Source organism: Chiloscyllium plagiosum, unplaced genomic scaffold, assembly GCF_037043375.1.
Source record: "Chiloscyllium plagiosum isolate Xiang-an unplaced genomic scaffold, Cpla_swu_hap1 HiC_scaffold_27, whole genome shotgun sequence".
In the NCBI taxonomy this organism is placed as follows: domain Eukaryota; kingdom Metazoa; phylum Chordata; class Chondrichthyes; order Orectolobiformes; family Hemiscylliidae; genus Chiloscyllium; species Chiloscyllium plagiosum.
The window spans coordinates 9048613-9075808 of NW_028270165.1; the positions used below are offsets into that span (position 1 = coordinate 9048613).

The 27196-nt window shown below is 45.5% G+C and overlaps 2 protein-coding genes across 2 annotated transcripts in view; one reads left to right on the forward strand and one right to left on the reverse strand.

Moving 5' to 3' along the window:
• Positions 1–3005: 3005 nt before the first annotated feature.
• On the reverse strand, positions 3006–7312 carry LOC148143028 (uncharacterized). The gene is made up of 2 exons (XM_087973987.1): positions 7227–7312; positions 3006–4571 (listed from the first exon to the last, which is right to left on the reverse strand). Exon 2 carries the CDS (start codon positions 4167–4169, stop codon positions 3537–3539), a length of 633 nt encoding a protein of 210 aa, XP_087830113.1. The 5' UTR covers positions 4170–4571; positions 7227–7312; the 3' UTR covers positions 3006–3536.
• LOC148143029 (uncharacterized) overlaps positions 4957–27196 on the forward strand; it is a 28605-nt gene continuing 6365 nt past the window's right edge. Inside the window, exons 1-3 of the mRNA XM_087975774.1 lie at positions 4957–5042; positions 12568–12860; positions 14382–15456. Of these exons, the coding sequence (XP_087831900.1) occupies positions 4957–5042; positions 12568–12860; positions 14382–15202 (1200 nt within the window). The 3' untranslated portion in view covers positions 15203–15456. The remainder of the gene's footprint in view (positions 5043–12567; positions 12861–14381; positions 15457–27196) is intronic.

Genomic DNA, 27196 nt, shown 5'->3' on the forward strand with positions numbered 1-27196 from the left:
CGCTGCTGGGTCTGCACTAGGTCCCTGTCCACTCTCACGGGGGGCATTTCCTTAGCCTCAATCCCCTTAAATATCTCTGACATGGTGGAATGGTGCCTGGAACCAGACAGGTCCCCTGAAGTTACCACACTCAAAATACCACCAGCAATGACCAAATATGGGGGCAACAGCCCAGCCCGCTGGAGGTCTGCGGGTTACCACCTGGAAAAATATAAAGGGTGCTTTTACCCGACCTACAACCTCTCCCATGAACCCCCAGCCCTGACCATTGCTGACACTAACACACACGGGCCACCTGCAGGATCCATCTGTTTGAAACACACACAGCCATCTGGATGGGAGGCTGGCTGGAGCTGGTGCACTGACTCCCTGCTCCTAACTCCCGCAGCATGCCGATCCGCTGCAGAAGGCAGCATTTTAAACCGACAAGTCCTCAACAGGATCACTCAGAATACCACCTTCCTCACCAGCTGGACAGGGACCCAGACACTCCATCTCCAGACCGACAACGGCACCTATTTTATCTGTGGCCACAAAGCCTACTGCTGTCCTGGACAGGGAGCTACAATGTTGGGTATGCGGTACCATTCATTTATCACTCCCAGACCCCTCCCTTCCCAAAGCCCATGCCACGCAGCAGACGAGCCCTCGCTGCCATTGAAGCAGCTCTCTACCTGATGTCACCCCACTCCGCAACCTTACAGTTACAGGTAGAAGCCCACAAACTCGCTGTCACAGTACAGGAGGTGGCAAACTCCACAGGAGACACATTCACCCAGCTGAATGTGGAGGCTGTTGCCATCTGTACTGTGACTCTGCAGAACAGGATGGCCCTGGACTACCTACTCACTGTGAAAGAGGGCACGCGCAGAGCCTGACTGCAGGGACTGATAGCCCTCATCGCTATCATTGCTGGGCTTAGAGTGCTAGCCATGGCTATCCAACTATGCTGTTCACGCCTATGTACAATTTTGTTACCCTCTGTCCCCCCCCCCACCACTCAGGTAGCACAGATCCACTGGGAGAACATCCCTGTCCCTAAAATAGCCTCTCCTGGACCAGACTCGGACACAGAGCTATCTGTCTGATACCGTGACCCCCACCCGACAATCCCCCTGGCTCCGGCTACATTGCCCTTCTCGTCCCTCCCCTAAGCAAAACAAAAAGGGGGGGAAATTGTGGAAAAAGATCTGCCACTCTGCCAACCCACAATAGGCCCACAAAAGCAAAATTGGCCAAACTGTACCTAAAACACCCAGAATGCCCATGCAGGCTCGCAAGCCAAACCAGACAGCACACACCGACAAAGGAATACACTTCAACCTCACTACAATGACAGAGCACCAAAGGTATCTCAAAGCCCCAAGGACAGTTTCACAACCCAACAATACCAAAGCCACACAAAGAGCAGGTCAGACAGAGAGGCACCAGCAAGGACTTGCTTCCGGAACAAGAAATGGAAGCACCTCACCACTTCAGAGGAGAAGTTAACACCTACCTGTGAAGAGGAATGGAACCATCAATAGTCAGGATGTTACACTGTGAAGGAACAGGACATTCATCTGATAACTGTTTTCCAATTAGCATCCTTGTAACTAGATTACTCCATTTCCAGATACATTGTACATTCCCCATTTCTTAATCAGCCTTATTGTACAGCATTATTATAAAAACTGGTCTCATCCTCAGCTCTTAGAAGAGAAATTCTGATCTACCTGTACAGACTGTCAGTTCTGTGTCAGTCTAGTCAGTTTCTCTTCCAGTGACATTGCTTGTAATAAAGTGTTTGTCAATTTCACTTTGAACCGCGCTTTGTGATCTCTAACTTATTCGGCAAATTTCTCCGACATGCGATAACAGGGCGACCAGAACTGTACTCAATACTCTGACAGTGGTCATACCAACATGATGTTCCAACTCCTATACACAACGCTGTGAACAATGAAGGCAAGTGTACTGAACGCCTCTTAACCACCCTGTCTACCAATGATGCAACTTTCATAGAACAATGTACCTGAAACCCACCATGTCTCTGTTCTACAACGCAACCCAGGGCCCTATCATTAACTACACAAATCCTGCCCTTCCTTGTTTTAGCAAAATGCAACCCCTCGCTTTTATCCATACCTCTCTCATACACATGCTCTCTCTGAGACACTCACACCCTCTCACAGGCTTCTCCTCCATCACACTCACGCTTCAAGCATGCACACACGCAAACAAACACACACGCTCTCATGCACACACAGGTCTATGGGGTGAATTTGCATTTGCAGATATATTCAATTTTGATCAAAAAGCACACAATCTGTAATATTTGTAAATTTCTACTTTGGAAATAGAACCAGTCTGATTCAAGATTGGGATACAGACAGACTCAAACCTCACACATTTCATTATTGTCTGAACTGAGATGAAACCTATTTATATAAAACCTTAAGTCATCTCGAGAATCTGACTTCAAAGACTTTCTGGGATTTACACATTAATGAACTAAAACTTGCAACCTATTCTAAAAGACAAAAGACTTCACAACAATCTAGGTTTGTTCAATATATCCGATCAGTTGCACTATACTGTGACCTTTTGCTATAAATTCTGTCTTATGATCCTGTTCCACAGCTTCCTGATGAAGGAGCAACGCTCCGAAAGCTAGTGGTTCCAAATAAACCACTATAACCTGATGTGTGATTTTTTAACTTGATCCAACCCAGTCCATCTCTGGCTCCTCCACATCATTTCTAGTGAAGGCAGCCAACCCCTCCCGGTGCTGCCAGTAAACTTTACAATGCTGACGAAATGACACAGTACCTGCACTCACAAAAAATTAACAATTTTTAATGATACTAGCTACTCATTCACTGCTCCACCTGATACATGACATTGGAAACTTAGCGCAGGAGGCTGAAAGAAATGAGCAGCTTTAAAACAAAAACCTCTTGGAGCTCAAAGCTTTCAATGAAAGTCTGAGCCCGGCAGTAAGTTCAGGTAATCTTTATCAAGACCCAACTTTATTACAGCTTCAGATCCCCCCAGCAAAAAGGTGTAGAAAAAGTAGCTTATTTTTTTAAAAACAGCTCAAGGTCAAAGAGTACACAGTCTCCCCACCCCCCACTTTCTTTACTATTAGTCAGCACCAAGTTGTCCCTTTGTAATTGGATCCTTGGTACAGCCGTAACCCGTAGGAAGTATTGCCTCACTCAGCAATTTCAACCCAGACCCTGTATCCAAGTGAGTTTCTCCCTGTTCATTTCTGCAGGTGGGGGAGTCAACCACACTGCTCTAGGTCTGGAGTCACATGTAGGCCACCCGGGTAAAGGGACAACTGAGTGAATCCTTTCCTGCAACGGCAGTTTCCTTTCCTAAAAAGGGCATGAGTGATTCAGATGGGGGAATCTCACGCCCCCTCCCCCAAAAATGGTTTCATCGTTAGATTCCGAACTCCAGACTTCTGACCGAATTCCAATTCCGCCATCTGCCACGACGGGATTCAAACCCAGGGGTCCAGTCGATAATGGGACTCTGCCATTGCTCATTCAATCCCCCTGCCATGGCATGTGAACTCGCTGGTGCCTCTGCAGGTGGGAAGAGCGGGTGAATCCCTTCCCACACTGAGCGCAGGTGAATGGCCACTCCCCAGTGTGGACCCGCTGGTGGGCCAGCAGGGTGGAGGCCTGTGTAAAGCCCTTCCCACACTCAGGGCAGCTGAAGGGTCTCTCCCCAGTATGGACCCACTGGTGCTTCAGTCTGTCGGATGAATTGCTGAAGGCTTTCCCGCACTCGGGGCAGCTGAAGGGCCTCTCCCCAGTGTGTCCCCGCTGATGCCTCAGCAGGGCTGAGGAATTGCTGAAGGCCTTCCTGCACTTGGTGCAAAGGAACGGCCTCTCCCCGGTGTGGACCTGCCGGTGGGTCAGCAGACTGGAGGCCTGGGTAAAGCCCTTCCTGCATTCGTGACAGCTGAAGGGTCTCTCCCCCGTGTGGACCCGTTGGTGCTTCAGCAGGTCAGAGGAATTGCTGAAGGCCTTACCGCACTCTGTGCAGGGGAACGGCCTCTCCCCGGTGTGAGTGCGCCGATGAGTCTCCAGGGCAGACGGGAAATGGAAACTTTTCCCACAGTCACCACACTTACATGGTTTCTCTGCGGAGCGGGATCGCTCAGGTTTTTCCATGGCCAAAACTACGCACAAAAATGTGTAGAGCCCCTCCCTGCCGTGAATCCCTCTTTCCAGCCTGTATAACTATTTCTGGCTCCACACTCAGTGCACTGCAACAGTACGGTCTCTCATCCAGTCCCAATGATTCTGAAAACATACAGAAACAGGAACCAAAACGCTTTGCTCCTTCTCACAGAATCACAGTTGAAAATTGTTGCGTTCCCAATGGATTGAGTGACTGTCCGACATTGACATCAAAGTGAGGATTGCAGACACTGGACACTCAGTGTTGAAAAGTGCGGCGCTGGAAAAGCGCAGCAGGTCAGGCAGCATCCAAGGAGCAGGAGAGTCGATGTTTCAGGCATAAGCCCTTCATCTGTTGATTTTGAAACTTCCAAATTCAGATCTTCAAATAATCTGTAAAAAGAGATTACAAAAATCATCACTGTCAGTGCAGGGGAGAAATTCAGAACAAGCAACTCTACTTTCTGCAGAACGTTCTTTTCTTTTGTTACTCCACAAAATTGAAAGCACCATCCCTCTCTCTCTCTTCTCTCCCCCTCTGTTCTCACTCCGCGCTAATTCTCCTGAAGATGCTGATTCAGGATCTTACAGGGGCAGAAAAGCAAAAATGTCAAGACTGACATCTCTCTGAATTTTGGATAACTCCACCTGAAAGTTAATATCTTTCCCAACACTGGAATACTGCTGAGACTGAACAGGTCTGATTTTGGGAAACAAATACTGTGTCAATTCAGGGTGAACCTGCAATGCAGCTTCTTTACAAACAATGAGGCACGAAATGGTTAACATCCCCAGGAAGGGGGAGAAAAGGAGACATCAAGGTATTGACACCGACACCAGAGAGAAAGTTAACATGCCGATCAGGTATCCATAAATAATCTAGGCCCGTTTGCCAGCACTTGGCCCATTTTCCTTTAACACCTTCCTATTCATATATCCATCCAGATACCTTTTTAGCTTAGATTAGATTAGATTAGATTAGATTAGATTAGATTAGATTAGATTACAGTGTAGAAACAGGCCCTTCGGCCCAACAAGTCCACACCGACCCGCCGAAGGGAAACCCACCCATACCCCTACATTTACCCCTGACCTAACACTACGGGCAATTTAAATGTTGTGATTGCACCAGCCTCCACCACTTCCTCTGGCAGCTCATTCCTTACACACACCGCCCTCTGAATGAAAAAGTTGCCCCTTACGTCCCTTTTAAACCTTCCCTTCCCCACCCCACCTGCCCACCCTGAACCTATTACCCTTACATTCTGGAGTATCCCATCTCAAGGAAAAGACCTTGACTATTTACCCCATCCATGCCTCTCATGATTTTATCAACTTCAGCCTCCAGCACGCAAGGGGAAACAGCCTCAGTCTGCTTCACCTCTCCCTATCACTCAAACCCCCCAACCCTGGCAACATCCTTGTAAATCTTTTCTGAACCCTTTCAAGTTTCACAACATCCTTCTGATAGGAGGGAGACCAGAACTGCACACAACATTCCAAAAGTGGCTATGGTTCTGCTGAACAATGGCAATTTAATTACAAAATATTAATTTCTTCATGAGAAGGGAATAATTGGCAATGTAGCTGTAAGAGGCCTCTTGCGGAAGAGTGAAGAACTGAGTGAGAGAACTTTCCATTAAAATGAGAGGAACAGAGGTGATTCTGAGACTGGGGACTTAAATCTAAAGCAAGGAAATTACAGTCACAAACAGGCCACAACAAATGAAGGAACATTATTGAAAGAAATGACAAACATTTAAAGAGCACCTGGAGGAACTGCAACAGTCCATTCCTGTCTGAAAAAATAAAACACAGAAGGTGGCACAGCCACGGCTAACAAGGGACATGATGGATAGGACTAGATCCAAAGGAGTGGCGTACAAATTGGCTCAAAATAAAGTAGCAGATCTGAAGACTGGGAGCAGTTCAGGTTTCAACAAAAGGATTGGTCAAAAGGGGAAAATGGGGAATGTGAAGAGGAAAAAAATTAGAAAAAACAATAACAACTAGAACAGGCAAAGTTCTCATGTGGAACAAAGAGATGGAAGACCAATTAACCACATATGTTGCTTCTATCATAAAACACAGGTAACATCCCATGCTCGGGTTGAGGGATTTGAGCTATCAGGAGAAGTTAAACATGCTGGCGGTTTTCCGTGGAGAGTCGGACGCTGAGGGATGACCTTATAAAGGTTTATAAAATGATGAGGTGCACGGATAGAATAAATAGATAAAGTCTTCTCCCTGGGGTGGGGTGGTTGATAACTCTAGAACATAGGTTTAGGGTGAGAGGGGAAAGATTTAAAGGAGATGTAAGCGGCAATTTTTTCATGCAGAGAGTGGTAAGTGTATGGAATGAGCTGCTGGAGGAAGTGGAGGAGGCTAGTGCAATTGCAACATTTAAAAGGCATCTGGATGGGTATATGAATAGGAAGGGTTCGGAGGGATATGGGCTGGGTGCAGGCTCAAGTTCTCCCTCCTCCTGCATTGAATTTCAAATCCATCTTCATCACGTCTTTCCTCCACTCTTGGCGTTCTCTTTTCTCCTGTCTACAAACTGAAAATAACATCAACACATCAATGCTCTCCTGGTCACTGCGATCTTGGAAGTATCCAGTTTCTGTTCCAGCTCCACAAATGATCAGATTCATTCACCTCAAATTCACAGTCCACCTTCGTGTCATTCTAGATCTCTCTCTCTCTCTCTCTCCCACTCCCTTTTTCCTGTTTTAAGGCCACACAGACCAAGCTCAGGGCCAGGTCTCTCAGAGTGAAATGAGGAAATTCTAGTTGAATGACACCAACTGTCACTTCTCTCCCGGAAATGACAGCTAATGGTGCCCTCACCAAGATGGCCGCCCGCGCTCCCCGCCCCAAGTCAACATGCGCCTTATCCTTACAAAGATGGCGTCCTGTTACCCGGGCAACACGAGAGCTCCTTCGGTGGTGAAGTGGGCCTGGGGAGGTTTTATTCACGGCCTCAGGCCTCCCCCTCGGAGTTTATAAACTCCCCAGTCTCCCTCCTCCCGCGGTTCCCAATCCTACCCTGTCTCACTGTCTCCTGTCCCCGGGATGTTTCTGAAACCTGGTCCTGTTCTGAAAGAGGATCACCGGACCCGAAACGCGCTGCCTGACCTGCTCAGCTTTCCCAGCGGCTCCTGTTCTTGTTCCTTCAGCCGCCGGCGCCATTCCTCTCCCGAACTCAGTAACTTTACCTCACCGCACGCATGCGCACTGCCAGGGGCCCATAGAGAGGTTTCTCGATCGCATGGGATCGTGGGAATTGAAGGCGCCATTAATGTCATGAAATCCAGTATCCCATATGCCTTCTTAACTGTCCTATTCACGTGTTAATGAAGTTAATGAAGAAGGGCTCATGCCCGAAACGTCGATTCTCCTGCTCCTTCAATGCTGCCTGACCTGCTGCGCTTTTCCAGCAACACATTTTCAGCTCTGATCTACAGCATCTGCAGTCCTCACTTTCTCCTCCTTAATGAAGTACACGTCAGGAGTAAATCATTCATCGATTTTAGATTTATACATTGAGTGGAACACTACAGGTGTTTGACTCTAAACTCTAGTTCCAATTCAGTGTCAGTATAATCGCTTTTTATCTGCTCTAAAATAAGCATCGAATCAATGCACTCCATCTGACCCTTCTTAACGTTGATTTTCTTTAGTTTGCAGATTCCAACACCCTGTTTAAATAATTTATTAAAATCTACTTCTGGTACATGGGTGTCACTGGCTGGCCAGCATTTGGTTCTCCTTGAGAATGTGGTGGTGAGCTGCCTTCTTGAACTATTGCAGTACACATCTTGTACGGTGACCCACAACGTTTTGAGGGAAGAAATTCCAGGATTTGGACCAGTGACACTGAAGGAACATCTCCAAGTGAAGATGGTGAGTGGCTTGGAGTGGTACTTGCAAGAGGTTGTGTTCCCATGTATCTGTTTCCTGGTCCTTCTAGATGGAAGTGGCTGTTAGTTTGAAAGGCAATTTGTAAGGTGCTTTGGTAAATTTTTGCAGTGCATCTTGTAGATACTACACACTACTGCTTCTGAACAGTGGATATGGTACCAATCAAGCAGGCAACATTGACCTGGATGGTATGAAGCGTTTCAAATACAGTTGAAGCTGCAACCCCATCCAAGCTAGTGGGGAGTATTCCATTACACTGCTGACTTGTGGCTTGTGGAAGTTGGAACAGGTTTTGGAGAGTCAGGATGTGAGTTACTCACTACAGTATTTCTGGCCTCTGACCTGCTCTTGTAGCCACTGTGTATGTATAGTTCATCTAGTTGAGTTTCTATTCAATGGTTAACCCCAAGGATGTTGATCGTGGGGTATTTAGTGACAGTAACATTGTTGATATCACAGGTCAGTGGTCAGATTATCTCTTTTGGGGATGAGTCATTCTGTGACATTTGCATGGCATTCATGTTACTTGCCACTCATCAGCCCATTGGATATGGTTAAGATCTTGAAGCATTTCAAGCAGAGTTTTATTTGGAGAAATGAGAGGTGTTGCATTTTGCAGCTGTATAAGACATTGTTTCGGCCACTTTTGGAATACTGTGTTCAGTTCTGGTCTCCCTGCTATAGCAAAGAGGTTGTGAAACTTTGGAAGTGGTTGGAGAAGATTTACAAGGCTGTTGCCATGCTTGTGACCTACAGTGAGAGGCTCAAGAGGCCAGGGACATTTTCCCTGGAGAATTGGAGGCTATGGGGGTGATCTTATAGATGTTTATGAGGGGCATGGATCGGGTAAATACCCAAGCACTTTTTCCCAGGGTAGGGGAGTCCAAAACTAGAGGGCATATGTTTGAGGTGAGAGGGGAATGATTTAAAAGGGACGTGACCGGCAAGGTTTTCATGCAGAGGATGGTGCATGTGTGTAACAAACTACCAGATAATGACATTTAAAAGGCATCTGGATAGGTACATGAATAGGAAGGATTTAGAGGGATATGGGCCAAATGCGACTAGGTTAATTTAGGATATTTGGTTGGCATGACAAGCTGGGCCGAAGGGTCTGTTTCCATGCTTTATAACTCTAATCAGCTTTGCTGAAAGCAGAAGAGTCAGAGCACTTTCAGAGCAGCTTTCAAAGATGTTTTGCCCTTACTGGGAGCAATAGACAATAGGTGCAGGAGTAGGCCATTCTGCCCTTCAAGCCTGCACCACCATTCAATATGATCATGGCTGATCATCCTTAATCAGTATCCTGTTCCTGCCTTAGCTCCATAACCCTTGATTCCACTATCCTTGAGAGCTCTATCCAACTCTTTCTTAAATGAATCCAGAGACTGGGCCTCCACTGCCCTCTGGGGCAGAGCATTCCACACAGCCACCACTCTCTGGGTGAAGAAGTTTCTCCTCATCTCTGTCCTAAATGGTCTAACCCGTATTTTTAAGCTGTGTCCTCTGGTTCGGCACTCACCCATCAGCGGAAACATGTTTCCTGCCTCCAGAGTGTCCAATCCTTTAAGAATCTTATATGTCTCAATCAGATCCCCTCTCAGTCTTCTAAACTCAAGGGTATACAAGCCCAGTCGCTCCAGTCTTTCAACGTAAGGTCGTCCCGCCATTCCAGGAATTGACCTCGTGAATATACGCAGCACTCCCTCAATAGCCAGAATGTCTTTCCTCAAATTTGGAGACCAGAACTGCACACAATACTCCGGTATGGTCTCACCAGGGCCCTGTACAGCTGCAGAAGAACCTCTTTGCTTCTATACTCAATCCCTCTTGTTATGAAGGCCAGCATGCTATTAGCCTTCTTCACTATCTGCTGTACCTGCATGCTTACCTTCATTGACTCGTGTACAAGAACACCCAGATCTATTTGTACTGCCCCTTTACCTAAATTGATTCCATTTAAGTAGTAATATGCCTTCCTGTTCTTGCCACCAAAGTGGATAACCATACATTTATCCACATTAAACTGCATCTGCCATGCATCTGACCACTCACCTCACCTGTTCAGGTCACCAGTAATCTCCTAACATCCTCCTCACATTTCACCCTGCCACCCAGCTTAGTATCATCAGCAAACTTGCTAATGTTATTACTAATACCATCTTCTATATCATTAATATATATTGTAAAAAGCTGCGGTCCCAGCACTGATCCCTGCGGTACCCCACTGGTCACTGCCTGCCATTCCAAAATGGAGCTGTCTATCACTACTCTTTGTTTCCTATCAGCCAACCAACTTTCAATCCAAGTTAGTACTTTGCCCCCAATACCATGCGCCCTAATTTTGCTCACTAACCTCCTATGTAGGACTTTATCAAAAGCTTTATGAAAGTCCAGGTACACTTCATCTACTGGATGTCCCTCGTCCATCTTCAGAGGTACATCCTCAAAAAAATTCCAGATTATTAGTCAAGCATGATTTCCCCTTCATAAATCCATGCTGACTCTGACCTATCCTGTTACTACTATCCAGATGTGTCATAATTTCATCCTTTATAATAGATTCCAGCATCTTTTCCACCACTGAGGTCAGACTAACTGGTCTATAATTTCCTGCTTTCTCTCTCCCACCTTTCTTAAAAACTGGTACAACATTATCCACCCTCCAATCCGCAGGAACTGATCCCGAGTCTATCGAACTCTGGAAAATAATCACCAAAGCATCCACGATTTCTCGAGCCACCTCCTTCAGTACCCTGGGATGTAGACCATCAGGCCCTGGGAACTTATCGACCTTCAGACCTAACAGTCTCTCCAACACCAAATTATGGCAAATATAAATTCCCTTAAGTTCAGGTCCTTCAGCCACTCTTACCTCAGGGAGACAGTTTGTGTCTTCCCCAGTGAACACAGATCTGAAGTACCAATTCAATTCTTCTGCCATTTTTTTGTTCCCCGTAATATATTCCCCTGTTTCTGTCTTCAAGGGCCCAATTTTAGTCTTAACCATTTTTTTGCCTTTCACATATCTAAAAAAGCTTTTACTATCCTCCTTTATGTTTTTGGCCAGTTTACCTTCGTACCTCATTTTTTCTCTGTGTATTTCCTTCTTAGTTATCCTCTGTTGTTCTTTAAAAGCTTCCCAGTCCTCCATTTTCCCACTTATCTTTGCTATGTTATACTTTTTCTCTTTTAACTTTATATGTTTCTTAACTTCCCTCGTCAGCCATGGCCACCCATGCCTCCTCCTAGGATCTGTCTTCCTTTTTGGAATGAACTGATCCTGCATCTTCTGCATTATACACAGGAATATCTGCCATTGTTCCTCCACTGTCATCCCTGCTAAGGTATTGCACCATTGAACTTTGGCCAGCTCCTCCCTCATAGCTCCATAGTTCCCTTTATTCAACAGAAATATTGTCACTTCCGATTGTACCCTCTCCTTCTCAAATTGCAGATTGAAGCTTATTGTATTATGGTCACTACTTCCCAATGGCTCCTTCACTTCGAGGTCCCTGATCAATTCTGGTTCATTGCACAGAACAAGTTACAGTGAAATCTTTAATTTGTGGGACAGCAACTGAGTGAATGAGTATATCCAGAATTTTAGTGGAAAGTGGGAATTCATTGCACTGTGGGGATGAAGTGCTTTAAGGTTTACCGGCAGTAAGTACAGGTGTGCTGAGTGAATGGTTAGGTGGGTTCTTGTTTTAAACTGCTCATTTCTTTCAGCCTCCAGCATTGTATTTCCACTGCTGTACATCAGAAGAAGTGAATCAGTCACTGTTATCATTAGAAACCTTACGGTTTTCAATACCTCATTGTTTCCTGAGCATTTTAAAGTTTACTGACAGCAGCGGGGTTTGGGTCGTATTCACTGGAAACGATTAAGCAAACAGACAACACACATACGAGAGGGCAGGGTGGGACTTGTCTTTTGATTTGGTGGAAGGTGGGAGGTTCTGCGCGCTGTGATCCGGGGCAAACACGACTGCAGTAAATCATTCAATCTCTACAGTGTGGAAGTAGGCCATTCAACCCCTCTGAAGAGCATGCCATCCCGACCCACGCCCACCAGCTCCCTGCCCTGTCTAGTAGTTCCTGCTGGGGGATGAGACTCGGCCATAAAATTAGGGGGAGTAGATTTAAGGTAGAGATGAGGAGGAGCTGTTTTTCCCGGAGAGTAGTTAATCTGTGAAGGGTGAGGGTGGATTGGCCATGCTAAATTGCCCCACATGGTCCAGGGATTTACAGATTAGGGTGGATTCGCCATGTTAAATTACCCATAGTGCCCAGGTATGGGCAGGTGAGGTCTATTCGGGGGGTAAATATCGGGCAGGAGGGGAAGGGGAATGGATGTGGGTGGGTTACCCTTCGGAGGGTCGGTGTGGTCTCATTGGGCCGGTGACCTGCTTCTACATTGTGCGGATTCTCTGAAGGGAAAAGATTTTTGCAAACTGCGCAGGGCAGTGCTGGCCGTCAATCCGGAGCAGGCGCAGTGCGGAGCCGCCGTCCGCCCCGCCCCTTCCGCTCGTCACGCCCCGTCTCGTAGGCCGTCGCTCGACACTTGCTCCTCCCACTGTCCCGGCCGCGCTCCGTCTCTGTACCCGCCTCTCGCTCCACCCAGTGGCCCCGCCCCTGACCCCGATCGTCGCTCCGCCCCTCCCCGCTGCTGGCTCCTCCCCTTCCTGTCTCACCCTCCGCCGCCTCGACCCATCGATGACGTCACAACGCGGAAGTGGCTCTGCTCGGTTCAGAGTAAAACCCTTTCGCTGGGCAACTCTTCAATCTGAGAGGGAGAAAATCTGTTCACTGGTAGCAACTGGAGTGACTCCAGGGAGGGCGCAGACTCTGCAAACTCAGGTATGTGTCTTAATTGCCCGGGTGATGAGGGACGGAAGGATAGGGTGGGGCTGTTTCCCCAGCCCGCGCCAGAATCTTAGGGGTAACCTTATAGACTTTTATAAAATCATAAGGAGCATGGATAGGGTAAATAGACATGGTCTTTTCCTTGGGGTGGGGGAGTCCAGAACGAGAGGGTGATTGGTTTAGGGTGAGGGCGGCGGGGGAGGGGGCGTGGAGATTTAAAAGAGACCTAAGGAGGCAACTATTTCACGAGGTTTGGACGGGTGTGAATGTGTGTACGGAATGACCTGCCAGAGAAAGTAGTGGAGGCTGGTACAATCACAGCATTTAAAAGGCATTTGGACGGGTGTATCAATACGAACGGTTCAGAGGGCCAGGGAACACGTGCTGGCAAATGTGACTGGATTAATTTAGGCTATCTGGTCAGTACAAGAGTTTGACTGAAGTGCCTGTGCCTGTTTCTGTGTGTATATGACTCTGGCTTTCCACTAACGTTTGCCACGTCTGTATGTTCAGTTTCTCTCTCTGGTGTCAGTGTTAATACCTTGGTGTCACATTATGCTCCCCTTCCCGGGGACATTAACCATTTCTTGAGGTTGTTCCTCAAGAAGGTGCATTGCAGGTTCATCCTGAATTGGCACAGTTTATTTTGTTTTCCAAATCAGACCTGCTCACTCTCAGCATTATGCCAATGACGTGAAAGATATTAACTTTCAGGTGGAGTTTCAGAGAGATAAGTCTTGACGTTTTTGCTTTTCTGCTCCTTTAAGATCCTGAATCAGCACCTTCAGGAGAATTAGTTAAAGTGGAATGAGAACAGAAGGGGAGAGAGAGAATGGGATGGCACTTTCAATTTTGTGGAATAATAAAAGAAAAGAGTGTTCTCCAGAAAGCAGAATTGCTTGTTCTGAATTTCTCCCCTGGACTGACAGTGATGACTTTTACATTCTCTCTTTTTACAGCGTTTGAAGATCTGAAGACAGAAGTTTCAAAATCAACTGTAACGTCAACTCTCCTGCTCCTCGATGCTACTTGATGTGCTGTGAATTTTCAAGTGCCGTGCTTTTTGACAGTGACTGTCCAGAGTCAGCAGTCCTCACTTTGATGTCAATGTCTGACGGTCACTCAATCCATCAGGACCACAACGATTTTTGACTGCAATTCTGTGAGAAGGAGCAAAGCTTTTTGGTTCCTGTTCGAGTACATTTCCAGTATCAGTGGGACTGGATGAGAGACCTACTGTTGCAGTGCACTGAGTGTGGAGCGTGTAACAGCTATATCGCCTGTTAAGAGGAAATCACGGTGCGAAGGGGCTCTACATGCGTTTGTGTGCGGCTGAAGCTTCGGCCATGGAAAAACCTGAGGAATCCCGCCCTGCGGAGAAACCATGGAAGTGTGGTGACTGAGGGAAAGGCTTCTATGTCCCATCTGCCCTGGAAACTCATCTGCGCAGTCACACCAGAGAGAGGCCCTTCAGCTGCCCTGAGTGTGGGAAGGGCTTTACCCAGGCCTCTGCCCTGCGGACTCACCAGCGGGTCCACACAGGGGAGAGGCTGTTCCCGTGTCCCGAGTGCGGGAAAGCCTTCAGCAATTCCTTCAACCTCCAGACACACAGGCGACTCCACACTGGTGAGAGGCCGTTTTCTTGCTCCGAGTGCAAGAAGGCATTCAGACATTCCTCTGACCTGCTGACCCACTGGCGGGTCCACACGGGGGAGAGGGCCTACAGCTGCCCCGAGTGTGGGAAGGCCTTCAGGAATTCCTCCCATCTGCTGACTCACCAGCGGGTCCACACGGGGGAGAGGCCATTCACCTGCCCCAAGTGCGGGAAGAGATTTAGTCAGGTGAGCAACTTGTGGAAGCACCAGCGTCTCCACACTGGGGAGAAGCTGTTCAGCTGCCCCGAGTGCAGGAAGGCCTTCAGCAGTTCCACCACTCTGCTGACCCACCAGCGGATCGATATGGGGGAGAGGCCATTCCCCTGCACAGAGTGCGGGAAGGCCTTCAGTAATTCCTCCATCCTGCTGAGACACCAGAGGGTTCACACAGGAGAGTGGCCCTTCAGCTGCCCTGAGTGCAGGAAGGGGTTCAGCGATTCCTCCAATCTCCAGACCCACCAGCGGATCCACACTGGGGAGAAGCCCTTCGGCTGCAAAGAGTGTGGGAAGGCCTTCATCCGATCCTCCCACCTGCGGAGGCACCAACGAGTTCATGTGCCATCGCAGGATGATTGAAGGAGTAACAACCGAGTGCCATTAGGGACTGGACTATCAACCCGGTTCCGGGGACTCCTGAGTTTGAATCCAGCCGCAGCAGATCACGGAATTGGAATTCGGTCAGAAATCTGGATTTCAGAATCTGATGATGAAACCGTTTTTAGGGTGGGGTGAAATTGCTGAGTGAGGCAATACTTCCTCCAGGTTACGGCCGTACCAAGGATCCAATTACAAAGGACAACTTGGTGATGACCAACAGTAAAGAAAGTGAGGTAGGATTGTGGGGTGGGGTGGGGGAGGGGTGAGAAGTATGTGCGCTTTGACCTTGAGCTGTTTAAAAAGCAGCTACTTTTTCTACACCTTTTTGCTGGGGGGATCTGAAGCTTTAACAAAGTTGGGTCACAATAAAGATTACCTGAACTTACCGTGGGCTCAGACTCTCATTGAAAGCTTTGAGCTCCAAGAGATTTTTTGTTTTAAAGCTGTTCATTTCTTTCAGCCTCCTGCACTAAGTTTTCAATGTTGTGTATCGGGTGGAGCAGTGAATGGGTAGCTAGTATCATTAGAAATTGTAAATTTTTCAGGAGTGCAGGTACTGTGTTTCATTGGCATTGTAAAGTTTACTGGCAGCACTGGGAGGTATGGACTGTGTTCACTAGAAACGATGTGGCGGTACCAGTATTGAACTGGGGTGGATAAAGTTAAAAATCACACAAGACCAGGTTATAGTCCAACAGATTTATTTGGAAGCACGAGCTTTCGGAGCACCGGTCCTTCCACGGGTAGCTGTGGAGCAGGATCATAAGAAACACATCTTATAGCAAAATTCATAGTGTCATGCAACTGATGCCTTTTAGAATGGGTTGCAGGTTTCGGTTCATTAATATGTAAATCCAAGGACAACATCTAAGTCATGTTCTTGAGATGACTTATGGTTTTATTTTATTTTTAAAAAGTGACATCTCAGCTCACACAATACATTAAAGTTGTGAGGTTCGAGTCTGTCAGTATCCCAATCTTGAATCAGACTAGTTCTGTTTTTAAAGTAGGAATATATAAAATATTACATGGATCGACTGCCTGTTGATTGTGTGCTTTGTGAGCAAAATTGAAAGTATCTGCAAATATAATTCTGCCAATACAAATTCACTCCATAGAGTTGTGTGTGTGTGCATGTGAGTTTGTGTGTGAGAGTGCATGTAAGAGTGTGTGCATGCTTGGTAAAGTGTGAGTGTGATGGAGTATAAGTCTGAGAGTGTGTGAGCATGTTCGGGTGTGCGTATATGAGAGAGGTATGAATAAAAGCAAGGGATTGCATTTTACTAAAACAAGGAAGGACAGGACTTGTATATTTAAAACAGAGACCTGGGAGGGTTCAGATACATAGTTATGCAACCTGCAAAGAACTGGTAGACTGGATGGTTAAGAAGGCATTTAGCACCATTGCCACCCAGACCCACCCCCTTACTTCATATTTCTCATAGCTAATCCACCCTACCTTGCATATCCTGAACAATAAGGGTAATTTAGCATGGCCAATCCAGCCTAACCTACACCCTAATCTAAAAACTACCTTCTCAAGAATGTAATTTAAATGCACAACATTTCTAAGAAAAATGTCCGTCTGACTCAACACTGGGACCCAGACAGAATTCACACCTATTGTTAGAAAAGCTGTGCATTTGAATGACTTTCTTGAGAAGGTAAATAAAAACAAGTTCTGGAATTAACATGCCAAAGAGCAGAAACCCATTCTAAAAGATGAAAGATTTAATCTAAAATTGTTTAATATATCACATCTCCATGACACTGGACTCCTTTGGCTATAAATGCCATGATCATTATCTCATTCTCCACAACCAACCTGATAAAAGAGCGGTGCTCCAAACGTTAGTGTTTCCAAATAAATCTGTTGATTTATAACCTGGTGTTGTGAGAATTTTAACTTTGTCCAAGGAAACACGTGTTGTGGGACTGGTAACAGTTGTTATTTTGTGATCTGTTCCTCCTGAAATTTCTCCTCTGCGCAGGCACGGGTGAACAGTCTGTTTTTGTGCTTTGTGCGAGATCAGGCTAGCAGCTTTGAAATCCTTAAAAGAAAACTGTAGGTCAGCAATCGTATTTTGAGAGTGGTACTTCCAGCTCTGGTAGTCCTGTTGGGTCACCAGAGAGGGACGGAGAGAAGATGTCACATCTAAAAAGCAAACCGAAAAGTTGTTTTGTTTGTTCCGTCAGTTGAGTTGGTTCTGCACTCCGATGAGACTGGATACTGATTTTAATGGATCAGAATTGAACACTACAATGGAACCCCTTAAATTTCACGAACGTTGAAAGGGCAAATCAAACTGTAACCTTGAAGAGATATGCTTCCATTTCTAACCTTGGGTGATCCAAATGAGACATTGTTCCTGATCACTCCATTTCAGAGTGCTGCTCTTTCATCAGGTGGTCGTGGACAGTAAGGTCATCATCACAGAATTTATAGCCAAAGGAGTCCACGGTCATGGAGATGTCCTTCACTAAACAATTTTAGATTAAATCTTTCATATTTTAGAATGGGCTTCTGTTCTTTGGTACGTTAATCCCAGAACTTGTTTCAAATTACCTTCCAGAATGTCATTTAAATGCAGAGCTTTTCGAACAACAATGTCAGTCTGACTCGATATTGGGACACACAGAATTCACACCTATTGTTAGAAAAGCTCTACGTTTAAATGACATTCTGAAATGGCTGATCTTTAACATTGAGAATCGTTACATTGATATATTCAGAAACATTGTCAAAGTCTGAAAGCATGTTCACTTTTTGAAAAGAGCTGCTGAAATCTTTCTGAAACTTGCATTGAAACGTGCGTAGTTAGGTCACAGCCCAAGACAGGCTGTAAAGGATGAATGGCCTAATCCTAGTTTTGTGAAATTGATTCTGACTATGTAGAAATAGAGTCATAGAGTTGTAGAGCACAGAATCAAACCCTTCAGTCCAGACAATCAAATATCCTAAATTAATCTAGTGACCCATTTGGTGCATAGCCCTCTGATTCTTTTCTATGCATGTCTACAACCAGATGCATTTTTTTCTTCTTCAGCTAATTGAAGCTGGAGAAGCCTGAAATCTTTAAAGGATTTCCTGAAAAAAACTTTTATTCAAGATTTGGCTCAGTGGAGGATTTCCTAAAGCTTTGCTATTGTAGTTTTCAATTTGTCAAAACAACTTTTCAGTTGTTGTTGTCCAAGGCAGAGTAAATATTCATTTAAGATATAATTGAGATATATACATTCTTTACAATGTTTTTCCATCATTACCAGTGATTGTCCATCATTTGGTACATTGAGCATCATCTTTTTGTGATTCAACAGATATGATTTGAAGTGAATTCTGCAAGATACTTTTGTAATTTATCTAACTTTGCTTTGTATTAAAGATTTCCTTTGTGACATTTTAATTAAAATATCTCAATGTATAATAATGAAACAGCTTACTTATTCTGAAATTATTTCAATTAGTTGGTCGATTGCCAAATAATAGCTGCATAACTGTTGTAAATATTGACACCCAGGAAAGCTATTTTGTTTAATATATTTCCTTTGTAAAGATTTTATAAAATGATTGCAAATTTTATTTCATATGAAAATAGTGTTTTATTAAATGGTTGAAAGTAACTTTGCACTTAATTGCTCCATTTGGGATTAAACAGATTATTTTTATCAAAATCATATTCACAATTTATGGTGAGTGTATTAACAAACAAATGTTGCCATTTGCCATTGAATTGCCTCAAACACAATTTGAAATTCTTGAATGAGTTGATTAAGGGGTACACAGTGAATATTTATTGCACATTTCTGAAATTCTCTGCACTGCCATTGCATTTGGTTAAACAAGATATTTAACCCTCCTCATAACTTTGTATTTCTTTGATATTTCATTTGCTATTGCTATTGCCCAAATAACTTCATCAAATGCCAAAACGTTTTTTAAGCTGTGAATTTTCGGTCTGGTAATGTCATTCAGTTGTGAACAATCTGAAGATTAATTTAAATACATATAAGAATGTCAAAGAGATTGTGATAATAGAAAGTCAACATGTAGAATTGCCAATGAAACGTAAACCAAGGCTGCTCTTAATTTGGTACAGACTAAATCGCAATCAAAATGATAAGAATAAGTAGAAATAACAGCATTGTGCACAAACTGTTTGTAGTGAGTTCAGAATTTTTCTGATCATTTAATTCTGACACATGTAGTGTGCAGCACTTATTTGTTCATCGAATGTGAGCATCACTGGCAGAGCTAGTATTTTTCATCATCCCCTCTTTCCCTTGAAAACTTGACTGCTAAGCACCCATATGAATATTAGGTGAGGACACAATGAGGTTGAGTTGCAAGGCCTACTGTGGCATAACAAATTGTACTGGCTTACACTGCACCCTGACAAGACAGATTTTTGGGAAGAGAACAAAAATTGGAATTCCTACTTAAATATTGATGCTCCCATTTATATCTCTCAAAAAGATATTGTTTGCTCCATAAATTTGTAATGGCTCTTTTGTTGAATTATTTTCCTGCATCCGCATATATCTGGAATCATTTTCTTTTCAAGAATTTTGTATTAACGTTTGCCACTTACTGCTGCCATCATCCCTTCAAGATCATTCCAAATCATAATAACTTGCTTATTTTCTTAAAAATTAAATCTTACTCCCCCCCCCCCCCCCCCGCCCGCGCCCCAGCCCAAATCCCTTTTCTGATAAAGTGGCTGCACTATTTCGAACATGGTCACGCGTTCTAAATATTACCATGTACTTTAAATTATGAGATTTCAATGTGTCTTTTTAAATATAAAAATGCCCCTTCAAATGTAGTTATGCCCTTTAAATGTGTTGTGTTCCTCTAAGCGCAATCTTGCCCCTCGATAATGTATACTTACCCCTTTACATATGACTGTCTCTTAAAGGGTCATTTCTATTTATAAATAGGGCAAAGTCTCTTCGAAATGTAGATTCAATTAGATATGACTGCGTCATTTTGCATATTAAGATATCCCTTTGAATGTAATTTTGTCCATTTCAATCTATTTGCAGAAATAGCCCATTAAATCTCCACGTCCCTTTTAAAATGCAGATTTCCCGCTTCAGGTAGCAGCAGTTGTAGCGCGAGGTGGCTGTTGCTTGGTGACGGTGAGGATCCCCGGCCCTGCCTACCCCCCCTGAGTTGACGTCACGCGAAGGCGGTTGGGAGGAGAAGGCGCTCGAGCGGCCGTTAGGAAAATGGCGCCGTGCGGCCGGGGCAGACACCCGTCACTGGGCACCGCCGCCTTCCTGGCGCAGCTGCTGTGTCACGGCCACACCGGCCGGCTGTACAGCAGGCAGGAGCCGGTGACCATTCTGGAGGCGGATGTTCCTCAGTCATTGAAGGGGTAGGACCTGTTGAGAATGGTTAGTGAAGTGTGTGGTGCACCGAGCCTTATTAACATGGATATAGTTTGTAATTTGTCACAGTATACATTTTATTATTTAGAATGGTAGAGATGTACAGCACGGAAGCAGACCCTTCGGTCCAACCCATCCATGCCAACCAGATATCCTAAATTAATCCGGTCCCACTTGCCAGCACTTGGCTCATGCCTCTAAGCCCTTCCTATACGTATACCCATCCAGAGACCTTTTAAGTGCTTTATTTGTAGCAGCCTCCACCACTTCTTCTGGCAGCTCATTCCATTCACACACCACCCTCTGCATGGAAACGTTGCCCCTTAGATACCTTTTATATCTTTCTGCTCTCACCCTGAACCTAGGCCCTCTAGTGCAGACCTTCACCCCCTACACTAGGGAAAAGACATAAGAAAGTTGAGCAGCCAGACAAGACGGAAAAGCCACAAAATATCGAACCAGATGGGGAAAAAAGTTGTGGTGCTACCTTTTTTTTCCTATTGGCATTTGGACACTTCAAAATCTGTCAATAATGCCAGCATCACCACTGAGCATATTGCATACATTCCTCTGTGTCAACAAGCATTGCACATGTTCCTTGCTTTGGGTGTCACCCTTGTTCAGGACTGGGGGTGGGTGTTGGAAGAGCTGCAGAACAAGGGTGTGCTGGGAGCAGGGTGGTGAATTGGGGATAGGTGGAGACAAGTAGAGGGTACAAACTGGTTGGTCACTGGGAGGAAGGAATCTGGTTGGGGGCAGGGAGGGGTGGGGAAGAGCCTGGGAAGGGATTCGAGGAGTGGGGAAGGAGGTTATTTGAAATTGGAGAACTCAGTGTTGAGTCCTCCAGGCTGTAGGCTGCCCAGGTGGAAGATGTTGTGGTGTTCCTCCAATTTGTGGTTTGGTTTGTTGTGGCAATGGAGGCGGCCTAAGATGGTCATGTCAGAAAGGGAGTGGGAAGGGGAATTAAAATGGGTGGTGATTGGGAGGTCCGGTCGGCCTATGCAGACCCAGCTGTGACGCTCGGCGAACCGTTCCCCACGTTTACCCTCTGTCTCCCGAAGACCACAATTGGCAAACACATGGCAAAGACAGTACCCCAATGTGAAGTTAGAGCCTTTGCTGTGTTTAAAAAACAAAGCAGAAAAGAGATGCATTGTTTAAATGGTAACATATTGGGATATGGAGAAAGTGAGGACAGCAGATGCTGGAGATCAGAGTCAAAGTGTGGTGCTGGAAATGCTCAGTCAACATTTGATGAGCAGGAGAGTTGACACTTCAGGCACGGCCCCTTCATCAGGAATGACGTGTGGATGTACAAAGGGGCCTCAGCGTCCTTCTACAACAGTCAATGCCAGTTGTCAGGTGCAGCGAGCAATGCAAGTGGTATATTAGCAAGTGGAAATGAGTTCAGAAGTGGGGATGCCTGCCTGCAGTTAGGGGATCATTGAATATATTCAAGGCTGAGTTCATTTGATTTTTGAACAAGAGGAGGATGTTTATGGGGGAAGGTGAGAAAATGGCTTTTAAGACCAGTACAGAACAGTTACAGAGTCATACAGCATAGAAACAGACCCTTCAGTCCAACTAATCCATGCTGACTGTTCTCAAACTGAACTAGTCACACCTGCCTGTGTTTGGCCCATATCCCTCTGAACCCTTCCTCTTCATGGACTTATCCAAATGTCTTTTAAATGTTGTTACTATACCTGCATCCACCACTGTGTCGGGATGTTCATTCCACACACAAACCAATCTTTTTTAAAAAAAATGCTGCCCCTCAAGTCTTTTTAAAATCTTTCTCCTCTCACCTTCAAAGTTTGCTCTCTAATCTTAAAATCCCCGCCCGTGGGGAATGACACCCACCATTCACCTCATCTCCCCCCCCCCCCCCCCCCCCCTCATGATTTTATAAATCTCTAAGGATACCTCTCAACCTCCTGTGCTCCAGTGAGAAAAGTCCCAGCCTATCCACCTAGATGTAGGTAGATTAATATCCAGTTATGTATGGGACTTTGGTGGAAAGTGGGAATTCACTGCACTGTAGGGATGAAACCCTACCCTATCCAGACATTTCTGCTGGTGGATGAGACTAGGCCACATAATTTGGAGGACTGGATTTCGGACAGAGATGAGGAGGAACTATTTTTCCTGGATAGTAGTCAATCTATGGAATTTTCTGCCCAAGGAAGCAGTAGAGACAGCCTCATTAAGTATATTGAAGACACAGTTGGTTAGGTTTTTGCATGGTAGGTTAATTAAGGATAGTTGGATAATGCAGGGAGGAGGAGCTGAGACGATAGACAGTTTTACCATTATTTTAATGAATGGTGGAGCAGGCTGGATGGGCCAAATGGCCTACTCCTGCTTCTATTACTATGAAACAATAACCCTGCATTTCCCATGGCTAACCCACCTAACCTGCATATCCCTGGACATGATGAGCAATTTTGCCTGGTCAATCCAAATCCAAATCAAGGCTGGTGAGCAATGTAGTGATGTGAGAAATGAACATCAGAGAATGATAGAAAGGGACAAGGAGAGTAAATATACCAGCAATCAAAACTGGATTCTGAAGATCACAAAAAATGGAAACAAAAAGTGGTGTTTCTGCATGTGTGCTGCACTGTAACAAAAGTAAATGAATTGTCTGCACACATTGAAGAGAATAATTATGATCTGAGACTCCTTACAGAAACATGGCTTCAGGATGACAAGGATTGGAAATAGAACAAGGTTTGGACTCTGACCTCACACATTTAATGCTTTGTCTGAGCTGAGATGTCATCTTTGTTACAAAACCTTAAGTTATGTTGAGAAGTGCCTTACAGGAAGTTGGAGATTTACATATTAATGATGTCTGCAACCCATTTGAAAAGATGAAAGACTTAACAATCCAGGTTTATTCAATATATAATTTCAGTGGCAGGACACTGCAATGTTTTTCCATAAATTCTGTCCCTTATGATCTTATTCTCCACAACCACCTGATGAAAGAGTTTCGTGCCGAAAGCCAGTGCTTCCAAATAGCTTGGTGTTATGTGATTTTTTTTTTACTCCTGTTTATTTTTTCTTACTCCGTTTTTTTTAAACCCCCACACTACCGCCTAACCGCGGTAGTGCTTTTTTTTTCCCCTAGCACCCATGGTGTGTGTGTGCAGGTGTGAGACACAGTGAGAGACACAAAGTGAATGAATCTTTATTCAATTTCCACCACCAGGAAGATAGGAAAACACCCGAGTGGCCAGTGACAGGCAGTGCCCTTCACATCAAAGGGCAGCGCTGTGTGATCAAAACAGTGAAGGGGAGGGTAGGGACTAAATCAAAATAGAGTTAGAGGGGGAAATAATGCGCCCACCTCTCCCTGAACAACTCCAGGGTGTTGGTGGACACCGCGTGCTCCTTTTCCAAGAACAACCGGGCTCTAACGTAACCGCGGAAGAGGGGCAGGCAGTCGGCCCTAACGACCCTCTCCACAGCCCGCTGCCTGGACCTGTTGATGGCCAGTTTGGCCAGGCCCAGGAGCAGACCCACGAGGAGGTCTTCAGACCTGCCCTCCCTCCTCCGTACCGGGTGCCCGAAGATCAGGAGCGTGGGACTGAAGTGCAACCAAAAGCAGAGGTGGAGGTTTTTAAGAAAATCAAAAAGGGAGTGCAAACGCCCACACCCAATATATTATGTGATTTTTAACTTTGTCCAGGTTAGGATGGATTGGCCATACTCAAATTACCCATAGTGCCCAGGGATGTCCAGGTTAGGTGCATTAGTCAGGGGTGAATGTAGAGAAATGGAGGTAGGGGGGTTACTTTCTGGAGGGTCAGGTGGACTTGTTGGGTCGAGTAACCTGCTTCCACACTGGGGATTCTCTGGAGAGAAGAGATTTCTGCAAACTATGCAGGGCAGCACAGGTGTCTCCATGTGAGTTTGTGCGTGAGTGTGTTTTTGCATGCGTGCTTGCTTGGTGAAGTGAGTGTTATGGAGTATCAGCCTGTGCGAGGGTGAGTATTGGGGATGTGTGTGTGTGTCAGAGAGTATGTGCATGTGTCAGAGAGTATGTGCATAAGAGAGGTGTGGATAAAAGCCAGGGGTTGCATTTTGCTAAAACAAGGAAGGGCAAGAGGGTCTTCAGAGGCTGACCAGATGTCCCAGTCACCACCTATTTTAATTCCTGTTCCCTCTCCCTTTCTGACATGACCAGCTTTGGCCTCCTTCATTGCCACAACGATCAAATCCACAAATTGGAGGAACAACACCTCATCTTCCACCTGGAGTTGTCTAATTTCTCCCCTCCCATCCCCAATTCCCTTCACGGCCTCTGCCCCTCCCATTCACTCTTCCCTGCCACCAACCAGATTCCTTTCTCCCATCGACCATCAGGTTGTACCCTCTGTCTTCACCAATCCCCACTTCAACACCTTGACCCCAGCACCCCTTTATCTGCGTCTTGTTCTACACCCATCCCCCATCCGGAAGAAGGATTACACCTGAAACGTCGACTTCTCCACCTGATGCTGCCTGGCTTGCTGTGTTCTTCCAGCCTCCTGAATGTCTATATTGTCAATCGAGACACAGACCTGGACCAACTGTTCCAGAGTCTGTTCCCTACCTGGATTCACTCCCTTTCCATTCAGTTGCTGCAAGTCAACAATTGAACGCCAGAATGAAAAAAATAAATTGAAAAAGTGGGTGAGAAAAGAGAGTATTGTACTCACAGATGTTGGACAGAGGATGAAAGTTGCAGTCTGGGGTGAAGCTCAATCTTAATTCAGAGAGAGGAGCAGCATCTGTAATCAAATAGACAGAGTCATAGATGTGCAGCATAGAAACAGACCCTTCACTCGAACCTGTCCATGCGGAGCAGATATCCTAACCCAATCTAGTCCCACTTGCCAGCACCTGGCCCATATCCCTCCAAACCCTTCCTATTCATAAACCCATCCAGATGCCTTTAAATGTTGCAATTGTACGAGTGTCCACCACTTCCTCTGGCAGCTAACTCCTTAAATGCACCACACTCTGCGTGGAAAAAATGCCCCTCAGAACTCATATCTTTCCCCTCTCACTGAAAACCTATGTCTCTAGTCTGCCCCCGCCCCCGCCCCCGCCCCGATTCACTCTCTTCCATTTCAGTTGGTGCAAGTGAACAACTGAAGCCCCGAATGAAAAATAAATGGAAAAAGAGGGTGAGAAAAGAGTGCCATACTCACAGATGTTGGACAAAGGAAGGAAGTTAGTCTGGGGTGAAGCTCAATCTTCATTTAGAGAGAGAGGAACAGCAGCAGCTTCAGAAGGACATGGTCCACCTTCCACATTCAGACAGTAGGGGTGCTCTGATTGCCAGGAGGATAAGTTTCCTTCCAGTCCGCCAAATGCTCTCCATTGGTCAATGAAGGTTGCGAACCGTTTCCGGGGACAGCGATAAGCATGCAGTTTTTGCTGACACCGGCTAACCCGCACAGACCTTGCTGACACCGAGGAGCATGTGCAGTATGCTCTGCAGATGCTGCTGTTACTGACAGATTTTAAGTGGTCAAATGCTAACAGGGGGAAAAAAAAAGAGTAGAGCCACAATTGTGTTCTCCTGTAGCTTGATGTAACCGTCCATGCTTGTCGCTATTTTTGCTATTTGTCTTACCGACACCACTCATGATTTTCTAAGTCTCAATAAGGTCACCCCTCAACCTCCTGCACTCCACTGAAAAAAGTCCCAGTCTCTCCTCATAACTCAATCCCTCCAGTCCTGGCAACATCCTGGAAAATGTTTTCCAAACCCCCTCCAATAGTATTCTTCCTATTACAGAGTGACCAGAACTGTACTCAGTACTCAAAGTGGCTTCACCAACATCCTGGACATCCTCAACATGATGTCCCAACTCCTATCTCAACGGTGTGAACAATGAAGGCAATGCTGCTAAATGCCGCCTTAACCATCCTGTGTCCCAGCAACGCACCTTTCAAGAACAATGTACCTGAAAGCCACCATGTCTCTCTGTTCTACAACACGACCCAGTGCCCTACCATTACCTGTACAAGTCCTGCCCTTATTTTAGCAAAATGCAACCCCTCCCTTTTATCCACAACTCTGTCATAAACATGCTGTCTCTCAGACACACACACATATGCACCACCCACCCCAACCAAAATACTCACCCTCTTACAGACTTCTACTCCAATCACACTCTCACTTTACCAAGCATGCACACACGCAAACACACACACACTCACACACAGATATTAGTCTATGGGGTGAATTTACATTTGCAGATACATTCAATTTTGCTCAAAAAGTGCACAATCTGCAGGCAGTTAATCCATGTAATATTTTATAAATTCCTATTTTGGAAATAGAACCAGTCTGATTCAAGCAAGAGTGGGATACAGACAGACTCGAACCTCACACCTTTCATGCATTATATGAGCTAAGATGTCACCTATTTTTATAAAACCTTTATAAAACATTTGAGAATGGGGACTTAAAAGTAGTTCTGGGGTTTACATATGAATGAACTGAAACCTGCAACCCATTCTAAAAGATGAAAGACTTACTATCGTTCTAGGTTTGTTCAATATATCCCATCAGTTGCA